This window comes from Microcaecilia unicolor, chromosome 8, assembly GCF_901765095.1.
Source record: "Microcaecilia unicolor chromosome 8, aMicUni1.1, whole genome shotgun sequence".
Taxonomy (NCBI): Eukaryota; Metazoa; Chordata; class Amphibia; order Gymnophiona; family Siphonopidae; genus Microcaecilia; species Microcaecilia unicolor.
In genome coordinates, this window is record NC_044038.1 from 102,231,004 (window position 1) to 102,244,944 (window position 13,941).

At 47.8% G+C, this 13,941-nt stretch overlaps 1 protein-coding gene across 1 annotated transcript; it reads left to right on the forward strand.

The window, feature by feature from the left end:
• Nucleotides 1–12,064: 12,064 nt before the first annotated feature.
• LOC115476809 (putative nuclease HARBI1) lies at nucleotides 12,065–13,753 on the forward strand. Its single transcript, XM_030213384.1, has 3 exons — nucleotides 12,065–12,401; nucleotides 12,659–12,958; nucleotides 13,371–13,753. The coding sequence occupies exons 1-3, from the start codon at nucleotides 12,065–12,067 to the stop codon at nucleotides 13,751–13,753; spliced, it is 1,020 nt and encodes a 339-aa protein (XP_030069244.1).
• The last annotated feature ends 188 nt before the right edge of the window (nucleotides 13,754–13,941 follow it).

The window sequence follows — 13,941 nt, forward strand, 5'->3', positions numbered from 1 at the left end:
GTGTGGGGACTTGGGGGACACTAGGCCACCAGGCATCAGCCATTGGGGGCGTCTGGGGGTTCACTGGACCCCCAGGACTGACAGCAGCAGCCTGGCCTGACAGTGACAGCCCGAGCTGCCTAGCATGGATGGGGGGGGGAGGAAGAGCCTTAACCCTAATGCCAGCTCTAAGCATAGGGTTAAAGCGTTATTCGGCCCATACAATCAGAGTGCAGTGCTCTGATCATATGGGCAGAATACTGGAGAGCTCATTTAAATATAATTTAAATGAGCTCTGTGGTATTCCCTGCATGCTCACGCCCGACACCCTCTAATCATGGGCGTGAGGGCACTAGTCCGGTGCTAGTGGTCTCTAGCGTCCGCATTTACTTTTGATCATCAGGCCTTTAGACTTACAAAGTTCCACAGGTTACTATGGAACTTTGTAAGTCTTTGAAAATAACGCCTCCACGCCTCCTTTGATGCTAAGTCAGTGGTGTGCTGGAGCAGGCTCTCACAGGCTCGCAAGAGCCGGTTAAGTTTTTAAGAATTTTGGGAGCTGGTTGTTAAAGTAGGGCCCTCCATGGCTACTTAACAACTGGATCCCAAAATGTGGGCTTGGGCCCCCTGCTGAATTATCTGTTACTTTGCTGGTAGGGATGCTGAGCCCTGCCAGCCAAGTAAATAGACTACTGCTGCTCCCCGCTCCTTGTTTCCAGCTCTGGGCAGCTGGCTGGGACTTCTCGAGCATGTGAGAGAAATTCCAGCATGCTGCTCAGAGCAAGACGTTGGGAGTGGTGGCAGTCCATTTATTGGCTGCCAGCAAAGGTATGCCTAAAGTGCCCGCACGAAGGGAGGGAGGAGAGAGAGGCAAGTGTTGCTCCCCCCCCCCTCCCGGCTACCCCTGGCCCTTCCAAATGCAGAGCTGGCTACGTCCGGAGAAAGAGCCTGTTGTTAAAAATTTACCAGCACACCCCTGTGCCAAGTGCAATTGTATTATCCCATTGCTGTTTAGGATAATTAAACAACTTCTCTATGTAGGTTTCCTTAATGCTTTCTTGGAAACACAATGTGGTACCAGTGCTGTTTTAGGGCTATTGCTGCCAGTGAGTGCCAGTTCTCCAGATATCGTTTAGAAGGGAATACAGTTCTCTTCTACAGAAACACTGTACAGGTTATCAGAGTGGTTTACAATAGAATACAGATCTCTGCTATACATCCACTTTGTCCAGTTTATCAGAGTGTGGTTTAGAACAGAATACAGTATCGGGTTATACAACCACTCTATGCAGGTTATCAGAGTAGTTTAGAACAGAATACAGTTCTCTGCTATAGAAACATTCTGTGCAGATTTTCAGAGTGGTATAGAACAGTTCTGGTATAGAACAGTTCTGGGCTATACAACCACTCTGTGCAGGTTATGAGAGTGTGAGTTTACAATCAAAATACTGTTCTTTGCTATACAACCACTCTATACAGGTTATCAGAGTGATTTAGAACAGAATACAGCGGGGGCGTAGCCACGGGTGGGCCTGGGCGGGCCTGGGCCAGGCCACTTTTCCTCCAGGCCCACCCATCCGTGAACCCACATCTCCACCTTCGTTCCGGAGTGCTGAAATTTGAAGCAGCGCTGCGCCGCTCAGTTTGCCTCGCTCGACGACGCCAATCATAGAGCCGCCACTTCAGTTCAGCTTCAGCCGGCATAAGAAGAAAAACAAGCGCGGGGCCGCACCGCTGCAGGCATGCACTGTCAGCTCTGCCTGTCCTCTGCCCCCGGAATGGGAAATTGACATCAGCGGGGGGCAGAGGATGGGAGAGCCGACAGCGCATGACTGAAGGCTGCTGCGGGCAGCCCCGCACTTGTTTTTCTTCTTGTGTTGATGATGCTGCTGCTGCTCCTGTTTCAGAGGGCCAGAGAGTGAGAGAGGAAACGTGGTTGGTAGGGGAAGGGTGTCCGAGAGAGCAGAGGGAAGAGAAAAAAAGAAGATGACGCTGGAGAGTACAGAGAAAGATGGGGAGAGAGGGGACATGGAAAAGAGCAGGGAATAGAGAAAGAGGGGAGAGCCAGAGAGAGATGGAAACAACAGGGGAGAGCCAGAGAAAGGGAACATGGAAAAGAGCAGGTGAGAGCCAAAGAGAGATAGGGAGAGAAAGAGGGGACATGGAAATGAGCAGGGGAGAGACAGACTGCTGGGGAGAAGAAAGGGGAACAAAGGGGATACCCTGACTGGTCAGATGGAGAGACAAAGAGGAGAAATGCTGAATAAAAGGAGGGTGAAAGAGGAAAAATGCTAGAAGAAGGGCAGAAAGAGGGAAGATGCTAGATGGAAGAGGGGTACAGAGAGAGAGAGACAGATGAATAGCAAGATGGGGGAGAGAAGGAAGGGACATGGAAAATGGCAGGAGAAAGAGAGAGAAGCTGCTGGAGAGAAACTGGGGGAGACCTTAGCTGGTCAAATGGAGAAATGCTGGATGAAAGGAGGGAGAAAGAGGGAAAATGCTGGAAGGAGGGAGCAGAAAGAGGGAAGACGCTGGATGGAAGGGTAGGAAGAGAAAGAGGAAAGCCACTGGTAGGATGGGGGGGGGGGGGGGGAAAAGAGAGGGCATGCTGAATGGAAAAGGGTAGAGAGATAACTGTCTAGAAGGAAGGGGAGATTGAGGGAGACAATGGATGTAAGGAGAGGGAGACAATGGATGGAAGGATTGGGAGAGGGTAATGGGTGGAAGGATGGAGAGAGAAAGAGGGATGACACTGGATGGAAGGGTAGGAGAGAAAGAGGGAAGGGCACCCGCTCAGCTGCCAGTCCAGGACTCCAGTCCAGCCCACCACCATCATGTGCATGCCATGCAGTGCACGTTTTACAGGAGGGTTGCGGAGTGGAGGTGAGGAGCACGAGCCTGGCCCTGGAAGGTTCTTCTTCATGATTCGACATTATTTCGAGGCGAGCCCAGCAGCAATAGGAGCCGGTAATAAAAATTTAATTACTTTTTTTTTATCATAATTTTTAACATTGTGTGACATGTGCTGTGTAATTTTTTTTTAATTGAGCTAGCTGGGGCCTGCTGCCTGCCTGGGGCTGGTGGTCACTATTAAAATTTATTGCTAGGGAATTTTTTGGTGGGGATGGGCTCCTCATTGCCTTGGGTAATATGGGTGGGCACTATATATATATAAAGTGCCCACCCATATTAGCTCTGGGCCCAGCCAAAATATCAGGTCTGGCTAGGCCACTGGAATACAGTTCTCTGCTATTGAAATACTCTATGCAGTTTATCAGAGTGGTTTACAACAGAACACAGTTCTAGGCTTTACAACCACTCTATGCAGGTTATGACTCTGGGCAATGAAGGGTTAAGGGGGTCTTTTACAAAGCAGCACACGCTAAATCGGAACTACTGCTGGCTCAATGCGGCCGCTGGCGGTAGTTCCTGCTGGAAAGTGAACCATTTCCGGCGCTCCGGAAGATTTTGTTTTCTCTAGCAAGGTGCTAACCTGGTGGTAATCGGGCATCGTTGCATACTGCCGGGTAACCACTGGAGCCTTTACTGCCACCTCAATAGGTGGCAGTAACTGCTCCCTGCTCCATGGCCAAGTGGTAAGAGTTATATTACTGCATGGTCATTTGGGGGGGCTTTTTAACTTCTGCAGTAAAAAGTGCAGTGGCATGTAGGAAAAACGGCCCCCGATGCTACCACAGGGCCCTTTTGCTCGCAGCTTAGTAAAAGGATCCCTAAGTGACTTGCTCAAAGATACAAGGTGCTACAGTGGGGAAAAAAATAACATACCTTTAATCATGCAATTAAATGCAGTCCTAAAAATAACCCATCTTAACAGTAGCTCACATTGATAACTAACCCCCTTAAAGTTATATTTAGAGAATGGCTTTAGAATTCCATTGCATAGAAAAGACAGTTGATAACATTTTGGTTGTTTGACCCTAAAAACCAAATAAGTAAAAAGGTAATCTCATTTTAGGTAGTACTCTAGACAATAAGAGGGGAAGTTATCAACATGGGCTACTATTAAGTTGAGCTATTTTACCACAAGTTGGGTTATTCTACCACAAGAGGGGGCAGGGTGGGGGTTATTTTGGCACAGGGGCTCATTGCATAAAGTGAGATCCTGTGCTAAAATAACCCAACTTGTGCTAAAATAACCCAACTTAACAGTAGCCCACGGTCATGACCCTAGGTGATGCCACGCCTCTGACACCTGCAGGCCTCAGCGAGGAGTTGCAGTCGACTCTGTGGTCTTCCTCAGGCTGGGTCCAGCTAGTGTTGTGGCAGGGGGGGTGACTCTTTTCTGGTCCTCCATACTGATGGCTGCCAACTTCCTGGGGCATGTGCACTCAGGAAGTTCATTTGAAGCTCAGCTGCTGGGAGGGTGGCAGGGATCTATCCTGGACCATTTAAAGTGACACTGCTCTCTCTCTCCCATTACCTTTGTAATGAGTTTTCCTGACTGCGTGTTGCTCAGCCAGCCACTGTGTTCCTTTCTTCAGCCCAGCATTCCTGTCTTCCAGCCTCACCTCTGTGTTCTTCTCTTCAGCCCAGTGGCTCTGCCTTCCAGCCCAGCCTCTGTGTTCCCGTCTTTAGCATCAGCACGCCTGTCTTCCAGACAACCCCAGTGTTTCTGTCTTCAGAGTCATCCCAGGTCTGGTTCTGCCAGGTCTTCCCCCAAAGGCTCTTTTCAGAGCCATCCCAGGTCCCAGTTCTGCCAGGCCTGCCCACATGGGCTCTTTTCGGAGCCATCCCAGGTCCTGGTTTTGCCGGGCCTGCCCCCCAAGGGCTCTTTTCAGAGCATTCCAGGTTCCAGTTCTGCCGAGCCTGAACCCAAAGGCTTTTTCAGAGGCACCCAGTAAACCCACAGTCCTTGGAGTGACTCGCCTACTGCCAGTAAGAATCCTCCTGACCTTTGGGACAAACATGACTACCACACTACTTTATCCAAAAAGCAGTCACACTAGTATCAATGGCAGAAAATTTCTATACAGAAAGGCACAACAAGGTGAAACACCTCATCCATTGGAAACTTTGTAAACATTACTACATTGCTGTACTGGAAAAGTACTGGGGTCATGACACTAAGGGGGTCTTTTACTGAGGTGCGCTAGCATTTTTAGTTCACGCTAAAAATCAGCTGGTGCTAAATGCTGAGATGCCCATTATATTCCTATGGGCATCTAAGAGTTTAGCACCAGCTGATTTTTAGCACGAGCTAAAAACGCTAGCGCACCTGAGTAAGAGACCCCCCCCTAAGATAATTATGGAAAATGAAGAGGTTATGATCACATGATCACATCCCCCTTCTGATGATAAATATTAGATGCCAGGAAAGCAGACGAGTGCTGCTTATAGGAGGAGGAGAGAGCTTTCAGCCTGTGGTTCAGTTGTTAGGTTATCTTTATTTGATATGCTGCCTTTCACTAGCTCTCAGACCAAAGCGGTTTGCAATAATAAAAATTATCAACAGAAAAGAACAGAACTACAATATTTCATAGGAAAGTTAACAGCCATCCATAAAAGAAAAGAAAAAAAAAATAGAAAATAGCAAAATAGGCACAAAGGTATAATAATAGTATAGATATAGATACAGGTTCTTGGCTTCACTTGTTCAAACTCCCCACACTCCTTACCCAAACACCTCCCTAAATAATGTGCCTTCAATAGGGCATTATCTCTTGTGATGGATTCTTTGGCAGGTCCTGTGGTGGAGGAAGGACATACCTGCTGGGAGGAGGAAGGGAGAAGAGACAGATCCTAACCATCATGATATCACAATTTTTAATCAAAATTTTAGTCATATTGCTCTTGTTAAGAGAGCATCATTTAATGTTGAATTCAAGTAAATCCAAAACTATTTGGATAACTTTCTGCCAACTCTCAGCGTCACTCCAATTGATGAATTTAGCTGAATCACTATTGTAAAACCACTTTGAATGGTTATATCAGAAGGGGTGGTATATCAAGTTCTACAACTAAACAAACAAACAAACAAATGAGAAAAACACCAGAACAGCATTGATCATAGAAGTGTCAGTTCCTAGTGATTATTCTGTGAATTGTGTAGAGAGAGGAAAGTATCATGAAAGCCAGTGCTAGAGCAAGAAAATGTGACTAAAAGTTACAGAAATGTTTCCTGTGGTTTTTGTTGCTACCAGCTTGATTAAAACAGATTTTTCAAGTACACTTGGATAGTTGCCAATACATGTTACATCTTTTGAATTCCAGAAGAAAGCTCTCTTGGCACAATGCAAATACTATGGTAAGCATTAGCTGTAAATTTGAGAGACTGAGATCATATTCTACATACCTCTCACTTCTGTCATGGTATGTGCAAAACTAACTCTTTTGGGAAGGAAAGGGAATGGGACTTGATATACCGCCTTTCTGTGGTTTTTGCAACTACATTCAAAGCAGATTACGTGGAGGGGCATAATCGAACGTCGCCGGCGAAATAGTTCGCCGGTGATCTATTTTGGCAGCGGCGCAACAGCTGGCCGGAACCGTATTATCGAAAAAGATGGCCGGCCATCTTTTCTTTCGATAATACGGTTTAGCCCGGCCAAATGCCAGAGCTCACCGGTTTCAGATCGCCGGTTTTGTTTTTCAACGATAATGGAAAAAAATGTCGGCCATCTCAAACCCGGCGAAATCCAAGGCATTTGGTCATGGGAGGAGCCAGTATTTGTAGTGCACTGGTCCCTACTGACATGTCAGGACACCAACCGGGCACCCTAGGGGACACTTCTAAAAATGTTTAAAAAATACACAAGTAGCTCCCTTACCTTGGGTGCTGAGCCCCCCAAATCCCCCCCAAACCCACTCCCCACAACTCTACACCATTACCATAGCCCTTATGGGTGAAGGGGGGCACCTACATGTGGGTACAGTGGGTTTTGGGGGGGGGGTTGGAGGGCTCAACACTTAGCACCACACGTGTAACAGGTAGGGGGGGGATGGACCTGGGTCTGCCTGCTTGAAGTGCACTGCACCCATTAAAAACTTTTCCAGGGATCTGCATACTGCTGTCAGGGAGCTGGGTATGACAGTTGAGGCTGGCATACAGGCTGTCAAAAAAGTTTTTTATTTTTTTTAGTGTAGGAGGGGGTTGGTGACCACTGGGGAAGTATGGGGAGGTCATCCCCCATTCCCTCCGGTGGTCATCTGGTGAGTTGGGGCACCTTTTTGAGGCTTGGTCATGAAAATAAAAGGACCAAGTAAACCCGGCAAAATACTGCTTAACATCGCTTTTTTTCCATTATCTGCGAAAGCCGGCCATCTGGTAGCCACGCCCATGCCTGCCCATGTCCCGCCTTCACTATGGCGATGACACGTCCCCTTGAACTTTCACCGGTGCGGCGATGGGAAAGCGGTGATGGTGTCAAAAAAGCCGCTTTCGATTATACCGATTTCGCCGCTTTTGAGAGATCGCCGGCCATCTCCCGATTTATGTCAGAAGATCGCCAGCGATCACTTTCAAAAATAAGCCTGATTGTATAATACAGGTGCTTAACATTGCCCCCAGTAAGAAAATTCATCAAATTTATCTCATTAATATTCTCTGTGAATATTTTCCCTGGGGCACATTTGGGACTTATATATATGGTGCTTTTCCAATAAAGACTTGTTTTCTACTCATTCGGATGGCGGAGGTAATTTGGTCCACCCATACTCCTGATGTTTTCTTCCACATTTGGGAAGCCATTCTCTAAATGTAACCTTGATGTTTTACCCTCCTTTTTTCTCTTCTTTCCTTTCTCTTTTTTCCTTTCCCACCTGTTGTGTTTCTTGCTTCCTATGTTTTTCCATCATTGTTTTCCTGTTATTTGTATTCTTGGAAATTAATAAAATATTTGGAAATAGGAAATAGGAATTCTTACGCACTTGGAAATAAGGAGACTTCAGTTCAAACGAACCTATACAGGACCAAATGGTGGTAAATAGAGGCTGAGAAGATTCTTTCATGTATATTAAAAAAGAAAATAAAACAGAGAGGTACAAAGATAGGAGAACACATATACCCACAGGTTCACAGTCTCGGGCATACACATCCTTAGGAGCAGCTTTGTAGTGATTGATCTGTGCCAAGTACTTTACATTTGTAACAAGCATACAGTATTTTCTAAATAAAGTACCTTTCAAACAAAAAATAAATAAATAAATAAATAAATGTAACCTGATTAGCCTATACTGCACAGACAAGTTTGTAGTATGGCCAAGGAGTGGAGGAGTAACCTAATGGTTAGAGCAGGGGGCTGAAAACCAGGGAAGCCTAGTTCAAATCTCACTAAGGCATCTTGTGATCTTGAGCAAGTCACTTAACTCTCAATTACATCAGGTGAAAATTTAGTTTGTGAGCCCTTCAGGGGAAAAGGAAAATACCTACTCTATCTAAATGTTCAGCTTCAATAGCTTTTAAGCTTGCGGGTGGTACATAGGAAAAATAAAATGCCCTAGCCAGACTGCCTGAACACCATTCTGGCCCCCTCTCCATGCCATGTCTGCAGACTGCTGTTAGTCTATGCTCTATGCAGCTGGCAGGGAACAGAACTTGCTGTCTGACTGCTACAGAACACAGGAGGTGGGGCTGTGCCTGCAACTACCTGCTGCAAGCCACTGGAGGTGCCATTTGAAGGCTGGACACTCATGAACCCTGTACTGAACTGCTGCTCATAGGATGGGGGGGGGGGGAGCTTTCAGTCTGTGGTAGGTGGGTGGGGAGGAAAGCAAAAGAGACAGAGAGGGGGATGCTGCTGACTGTAAGGGGAAAGGGAAGAGAGAAAAGGATATTACTAGGTGCAAGATAAAGGGAGTTCCTGATACTGTGAGTGAAGGGGAAGAAAGAGGGGTCGGGGATAATAGTGCTGAGTAGGGGGAGGGAATGCAGGGGGACTGAAATTGATATATTGTGTGGTACTACCACCAACTGGATTGCACATTTCAGTTTTCACACAGGCCTTGGTCTCTCTGTTAATATAGGAGGGGATTGGACTGGGGACTTTGGGGGTCCTGAAAAGTTTGTGTTCACTCTTCTCAGGAACCGTTCTTACTGCCCTATTCCCCTTTTTCCTGTTGACATTACCTCTCTCTCTCTCTCTCTCTCTCTCTCTCTCTCTCTCTTTCTCTCCATCTTTTTCACACTCCCTCCTCCTTCCCTCTTCTCTTTCTCTTCACTGTTCCCTTCTGTCCCTCTTCTTTCTCTATTCTCTTTCTACTCCTTCCCCTGGATAATTTCCATGATTCTTATTTAAGGCTTATTCCAAAATTAATTCTGAAGAGTGAGAAAGGATGAACACTTCAGAGCTTCCTATCCAGTTAGGGGGGGGGGGGAGCTCCAGCCTTCTAGCCATACACAGACCTCTCTTATTTTCTTGCCTATGAATACAGCCCAGTATATCCACCACAACTGCCTGGTAGTAGTAGTAGTAATCCTCATTCAGTGCTTCACACAGCAGGAAGAAGATACTCAGGGTCTTTGATGCCGCTCAGGCAGAGCAATGTGCTATGGCAGAGGTCACCATGGGAAGGGAAACGCTTTTAAAAAGGGAGGGGGACTTGGGAGAGAGGAAGAGTGAGAGTGTCTCTGGGCATATGAAAACAACACAGAAAGCTGTATTTTTAACATCATAAAGAAAACTGGCCAGGAAAGTAATATTGCAGACTATAGCTAAGAAAATTCCCTTCCTATGGTGACTGCTTATATTATGATCTTGCTGATTCTTGACTGTGTTTCTTCCTCTCTGGATCTTATTTCAATGTCTTCTCTCTTTCCATGTTTCTTCTTAATTCTGCTTGCATCCTATTCAGGGGCGTAGCTACGGGTGGGCCTGGCTGGGCCCAGGCCCACCCAATTTCAGCCCAGGCCCGCTCAGCGCCAGCCCCAGCACCCATTGCCGGCCACTGCTGCTTTTCCTGTTGAGCAGCAGGGCCGGCGCTACAAAAAGAAGCGCCTTTTCCCTCGTGCAGGGAAAAAAGGAATATTTTGAGGATGGACCAGGGCTGGAGGACACTGCAGCGCTTATTCAATAAGCGTTCTTCATTCCCCAGATCTGTAAGTGGGGTACAAATGCAGCAAATAAATAAATAAGTATTGGCAGTATTGGCATGTGAAACGGGTGCGGTGCATGTACAACAAAGGTGTTTTCCATAACGTGGGTACAGCGAATGAGCATGACAGCAGGGGCGTAGCCACGCAGCCAATTTTGAGTGTGCCTCAGTTCAAGGTGGGTGGACACACTACTGGCTACAGCACTGCATGACAGTGCATCATATCATATCATATCATATCATGTGAAATCTGGCACGACAGTGCATGACAGTGCATCATTGCTTTTCCATTTTTGTTTGTCTACATCTGACAGGTTGAGGAACTTAAAAAACGGGCGCGGGCCTTGAGAAAGGACCACCCAGGATGGCTACTTGAGGTGAAGTCCAACCTTGACAACAACCCAGGTGTTTTTGGATTTCACGTGAGTCTGCTGCATGACATTTGATGATTCGGGGTGTTATCTCAAAACTGTTATTTGTCTCTCCAGAAATGTCAGAGAAAGAGGAGGAGGAGGATGTGGAGGAGGAGGAAAATGATGATGATGATGATGATGATGGCGACGGCAACGAGGGGTCACTGGCTGGTGTGGCTCCTCCCCACCCTTCCGGTCCTACCCCTGGTCCCCACCTCTTACCTTATGCCCTTGTCCGTCCCGGCCCCTCCTCTGGTCTCCCCCCAGCCAACAGATCACGCCACCATACCATACTGCGGCTCCCTGCAGCAAGATACGGCCCTTCCCACCTTTCCTCTCCTCTACCCCGAGCACACTTGAGCCCCCCTGCCTCACCCTCCCAGCCGCACAGTCTCACCAGCCCTCCTGGTTCCCCTTCCTCCCCCCCCCCGCCGCACCGTCCTATCTGCCCTCCTGCTACCCCCTCCCACGCTCTCCCTCAGACTTCCCTCCCCCTTTCCCAACACCATGCCGCTGCCTCCACCTCCCACGCTCTCCCTCCACCTCGCCAGAGCAAGTAACCCCCGTCCTGGAGCTGTTCCAGATGGACGCTGTACTTGTATATGGTGAGTTTTAAAATTCTGCTCCTAGCCACAAGTGCCCTCCCCTTGTCCCTTCCTCCCTTCTCACCCATTACTTCCCTCAATCTTTGGACAAGGGTGTTCAGCGCTGTGTGCGTCTGGTGTCGTTATACAATTGCTAATAATAATTATTGTTATTGCGTATCACTGTGTGTATGCATTTTAAAGCTGTTCATGGTGAAGCTTTCTGACAGACCTTCTTTTGTGTTTTCTGACAGGTGCCACAGTGGACCTCACAATGGAAGACAGTGAGGAATTCCCATCTCTTCCCCCTCCCCCACCCCTCCACCCGTACCTGTTGACCGCACTGTCTCGCCCATGTCCCCTGCTCCCACCCTCTGCCGATCCACCTCCCCTATCCCTCCCACTCCTACAGTTGACCGTGCTACCTCTACCATCCCCCCTGCTCCTACCCGCGACCAATCCACCTCCACTTTTGCTCCCATCCTTGAGGACTGCGCCACATCTCCCCATATGCCTCTCGCCCTTATTAACCTTCCCCAGGATGAGCTCCAGGACATGGCCCGGACCCTGCACATGGGAGGACAGGCACTGGAGGACCTTTCCCCAAGTGGCCCTGTACCTGTCCTCCTATGTACAGCGTCCTTGAGACATCTCCTCCCCCTTTCCCCCCTATCCGACCCTTCTTTGATATATCCTCCCCCCCCCATATATAGCCCACCCCCAAAACATATCACAGTTTGCATTTTTTGTATAAAGTTATAAATAAAGTTTTATATAGTTATAAAGTTATTTATAAAGGTTTTCATGCATTGTCTGTACACGAGCGACAATATGTGACGTATATTTTGTGCGCCATCAGCAAGCGCCGCATTGCTGTGTGTGCTATCGCGTTTGTCTTGCACGTGACACAGACAAGCGAATCGGCTTCTATTTCTCACGATTCTGGTATTTCCTGGTTGGCTGTTCTTTGGCACATAAATATGACGTACATTGTGTGCGCTACTAACAAGCCCTGCTCGTGAATTACAACAAGAGGTAATGGATGGTGGGTTTTTCCTGGCACAGTTGGACTTTTTCCCTGGCATGGATTATGACCACGTTCCTGCCATGCAGGGACAGGAGCCAAGAGAACCCATTCCTGAACACCCTGTCCACGTTCGCCCACACCGACTCCCCCACCCACGTGTGTTTCGTCCATGGCTGGTTCTGGAAGACATGTCAGTCAGAAAAATTGTAGATGACTACCACTTGTCCAGAACAGCTATATATCAACTATACCATGAAATTAGAGATGATATTGACCCAACCACAGCTAGATCTCATGCAGTGCCTGGCCTGGTAAAGCTGCTTACTGTTCTGCAGTTCTTAGCCACAGGTATATTCCAGCATGTGTTAGGGGGTAACAGCGGCGTGGACCAGGCAACTGTTTCAAGACATCTAGCCCAGGTAGTACTCCTAATTTTGCTACACCCTCTCCTCATTTCTGCCCTCCTCCACCTATATTACACCCCCCCCCCCCCTCATACCTTTACTGTATAAAACCTGCATGACCAATCACACACATGTGCACTGTGTTTCAGGTCCTGCGCGCCCTGAAAAAATGTGTTTGCAAGCACATTGTTTTTCCCACAGGGGAAGCAGAGCAGAGGAGGGTCAAGCAGGACTTCTACAAGATTGCTTGTTTACCCAATGTCCTGGGAGCTATAGACTGCACACATGTTGCCCTGACCCCACCTGCGGATCGAGAAATGCAGTACAGAAACCGCAAGATGGGGTACTCGCTGAATGTGCAAGTGGTGTGCGATGCAAACCTTAGGATCCAGGATGTTGTGACACGTTTTCCAGGGAGCTGCCATGACTCCTACATCTTGCCTAACAGTGCACTGGGAAGGAAGTTTGCAGAGGGGCAAATTCAAAATGGATGGCTTCTTAGTGAGTTTTTAACATTTCCTTTACTGGTGTGGGGGATACTACTACTACTACTACTAGTACTTAACATTTCTGAAGCACTACAAGGGGTACGCAGCGCTGTACAAAGCAACAAAGAAGGACAGTCCCTGCTGACCTTTCTTAATAGTGCCCTGGTAGTCTACTGACCACTTCCGTCTTTGTGCCAGGAAAGAGCCCACTGCTTCCTGGTCCAAAGGCGGAAAAGGTCACAAGACCAACGGGCCACTTGTAGTTAAATGTGTGGTGGGGGAAAGCTGGTAATCTACACATTTGCCCTGAATTCAGGACAAACATGCAGCTCGACCAAAGCGGACGGTTGCGCAGAGATGCCCTCAGACATTTCGTTCCCCTTACTATTATGTGCTGAAAGTAATGTATTGTTGTGTTCCTGCAGGGGATGCCAGATATGGATCAAAAACATGGCTACTGACCCCGCTAGCAATGCCCCGGTCTGATGCTGAGAAGCGTTACAACGAGGCACACATCGCAACAAGATGTACAATAGAGCGCATGTTTGGGGTACTGAAGAGCAGGTTTCGCTGCTTGCACATTTCTGGTGGCTCCCTGCAATACTCCCCAGAAAAGGTCGCTGATATAGTGCTTGTATGCTGCATGCTTCATAACATCACACTGAAGCATCACCTTGATATCAACGTTGTAGTCCCTCCAGAAGTGGACATAACCCCCTCGGACAGAGGATCGGATGTAAGCAAGGGAAATGCTGTGCGCCGGAAGGTCATCCATGAATCCTTTTCTGAGCCCCGCCCTCCTTTGTAGCCACGTACCACTTGTATGAGCTGTCAGGTTACCGGGTCAAGGAGGGAGATAGGATAGCAACCAAGCAATGATTTCAAGGGATACAATAATTGGACAACAAGTCCCACATAGCCTGTGTCTGTAAGTTAAGAACAGACAGACAAAAATCCTCCCTCCCTCCTGGAATGGGGAACATGTCAGCGCTGAAC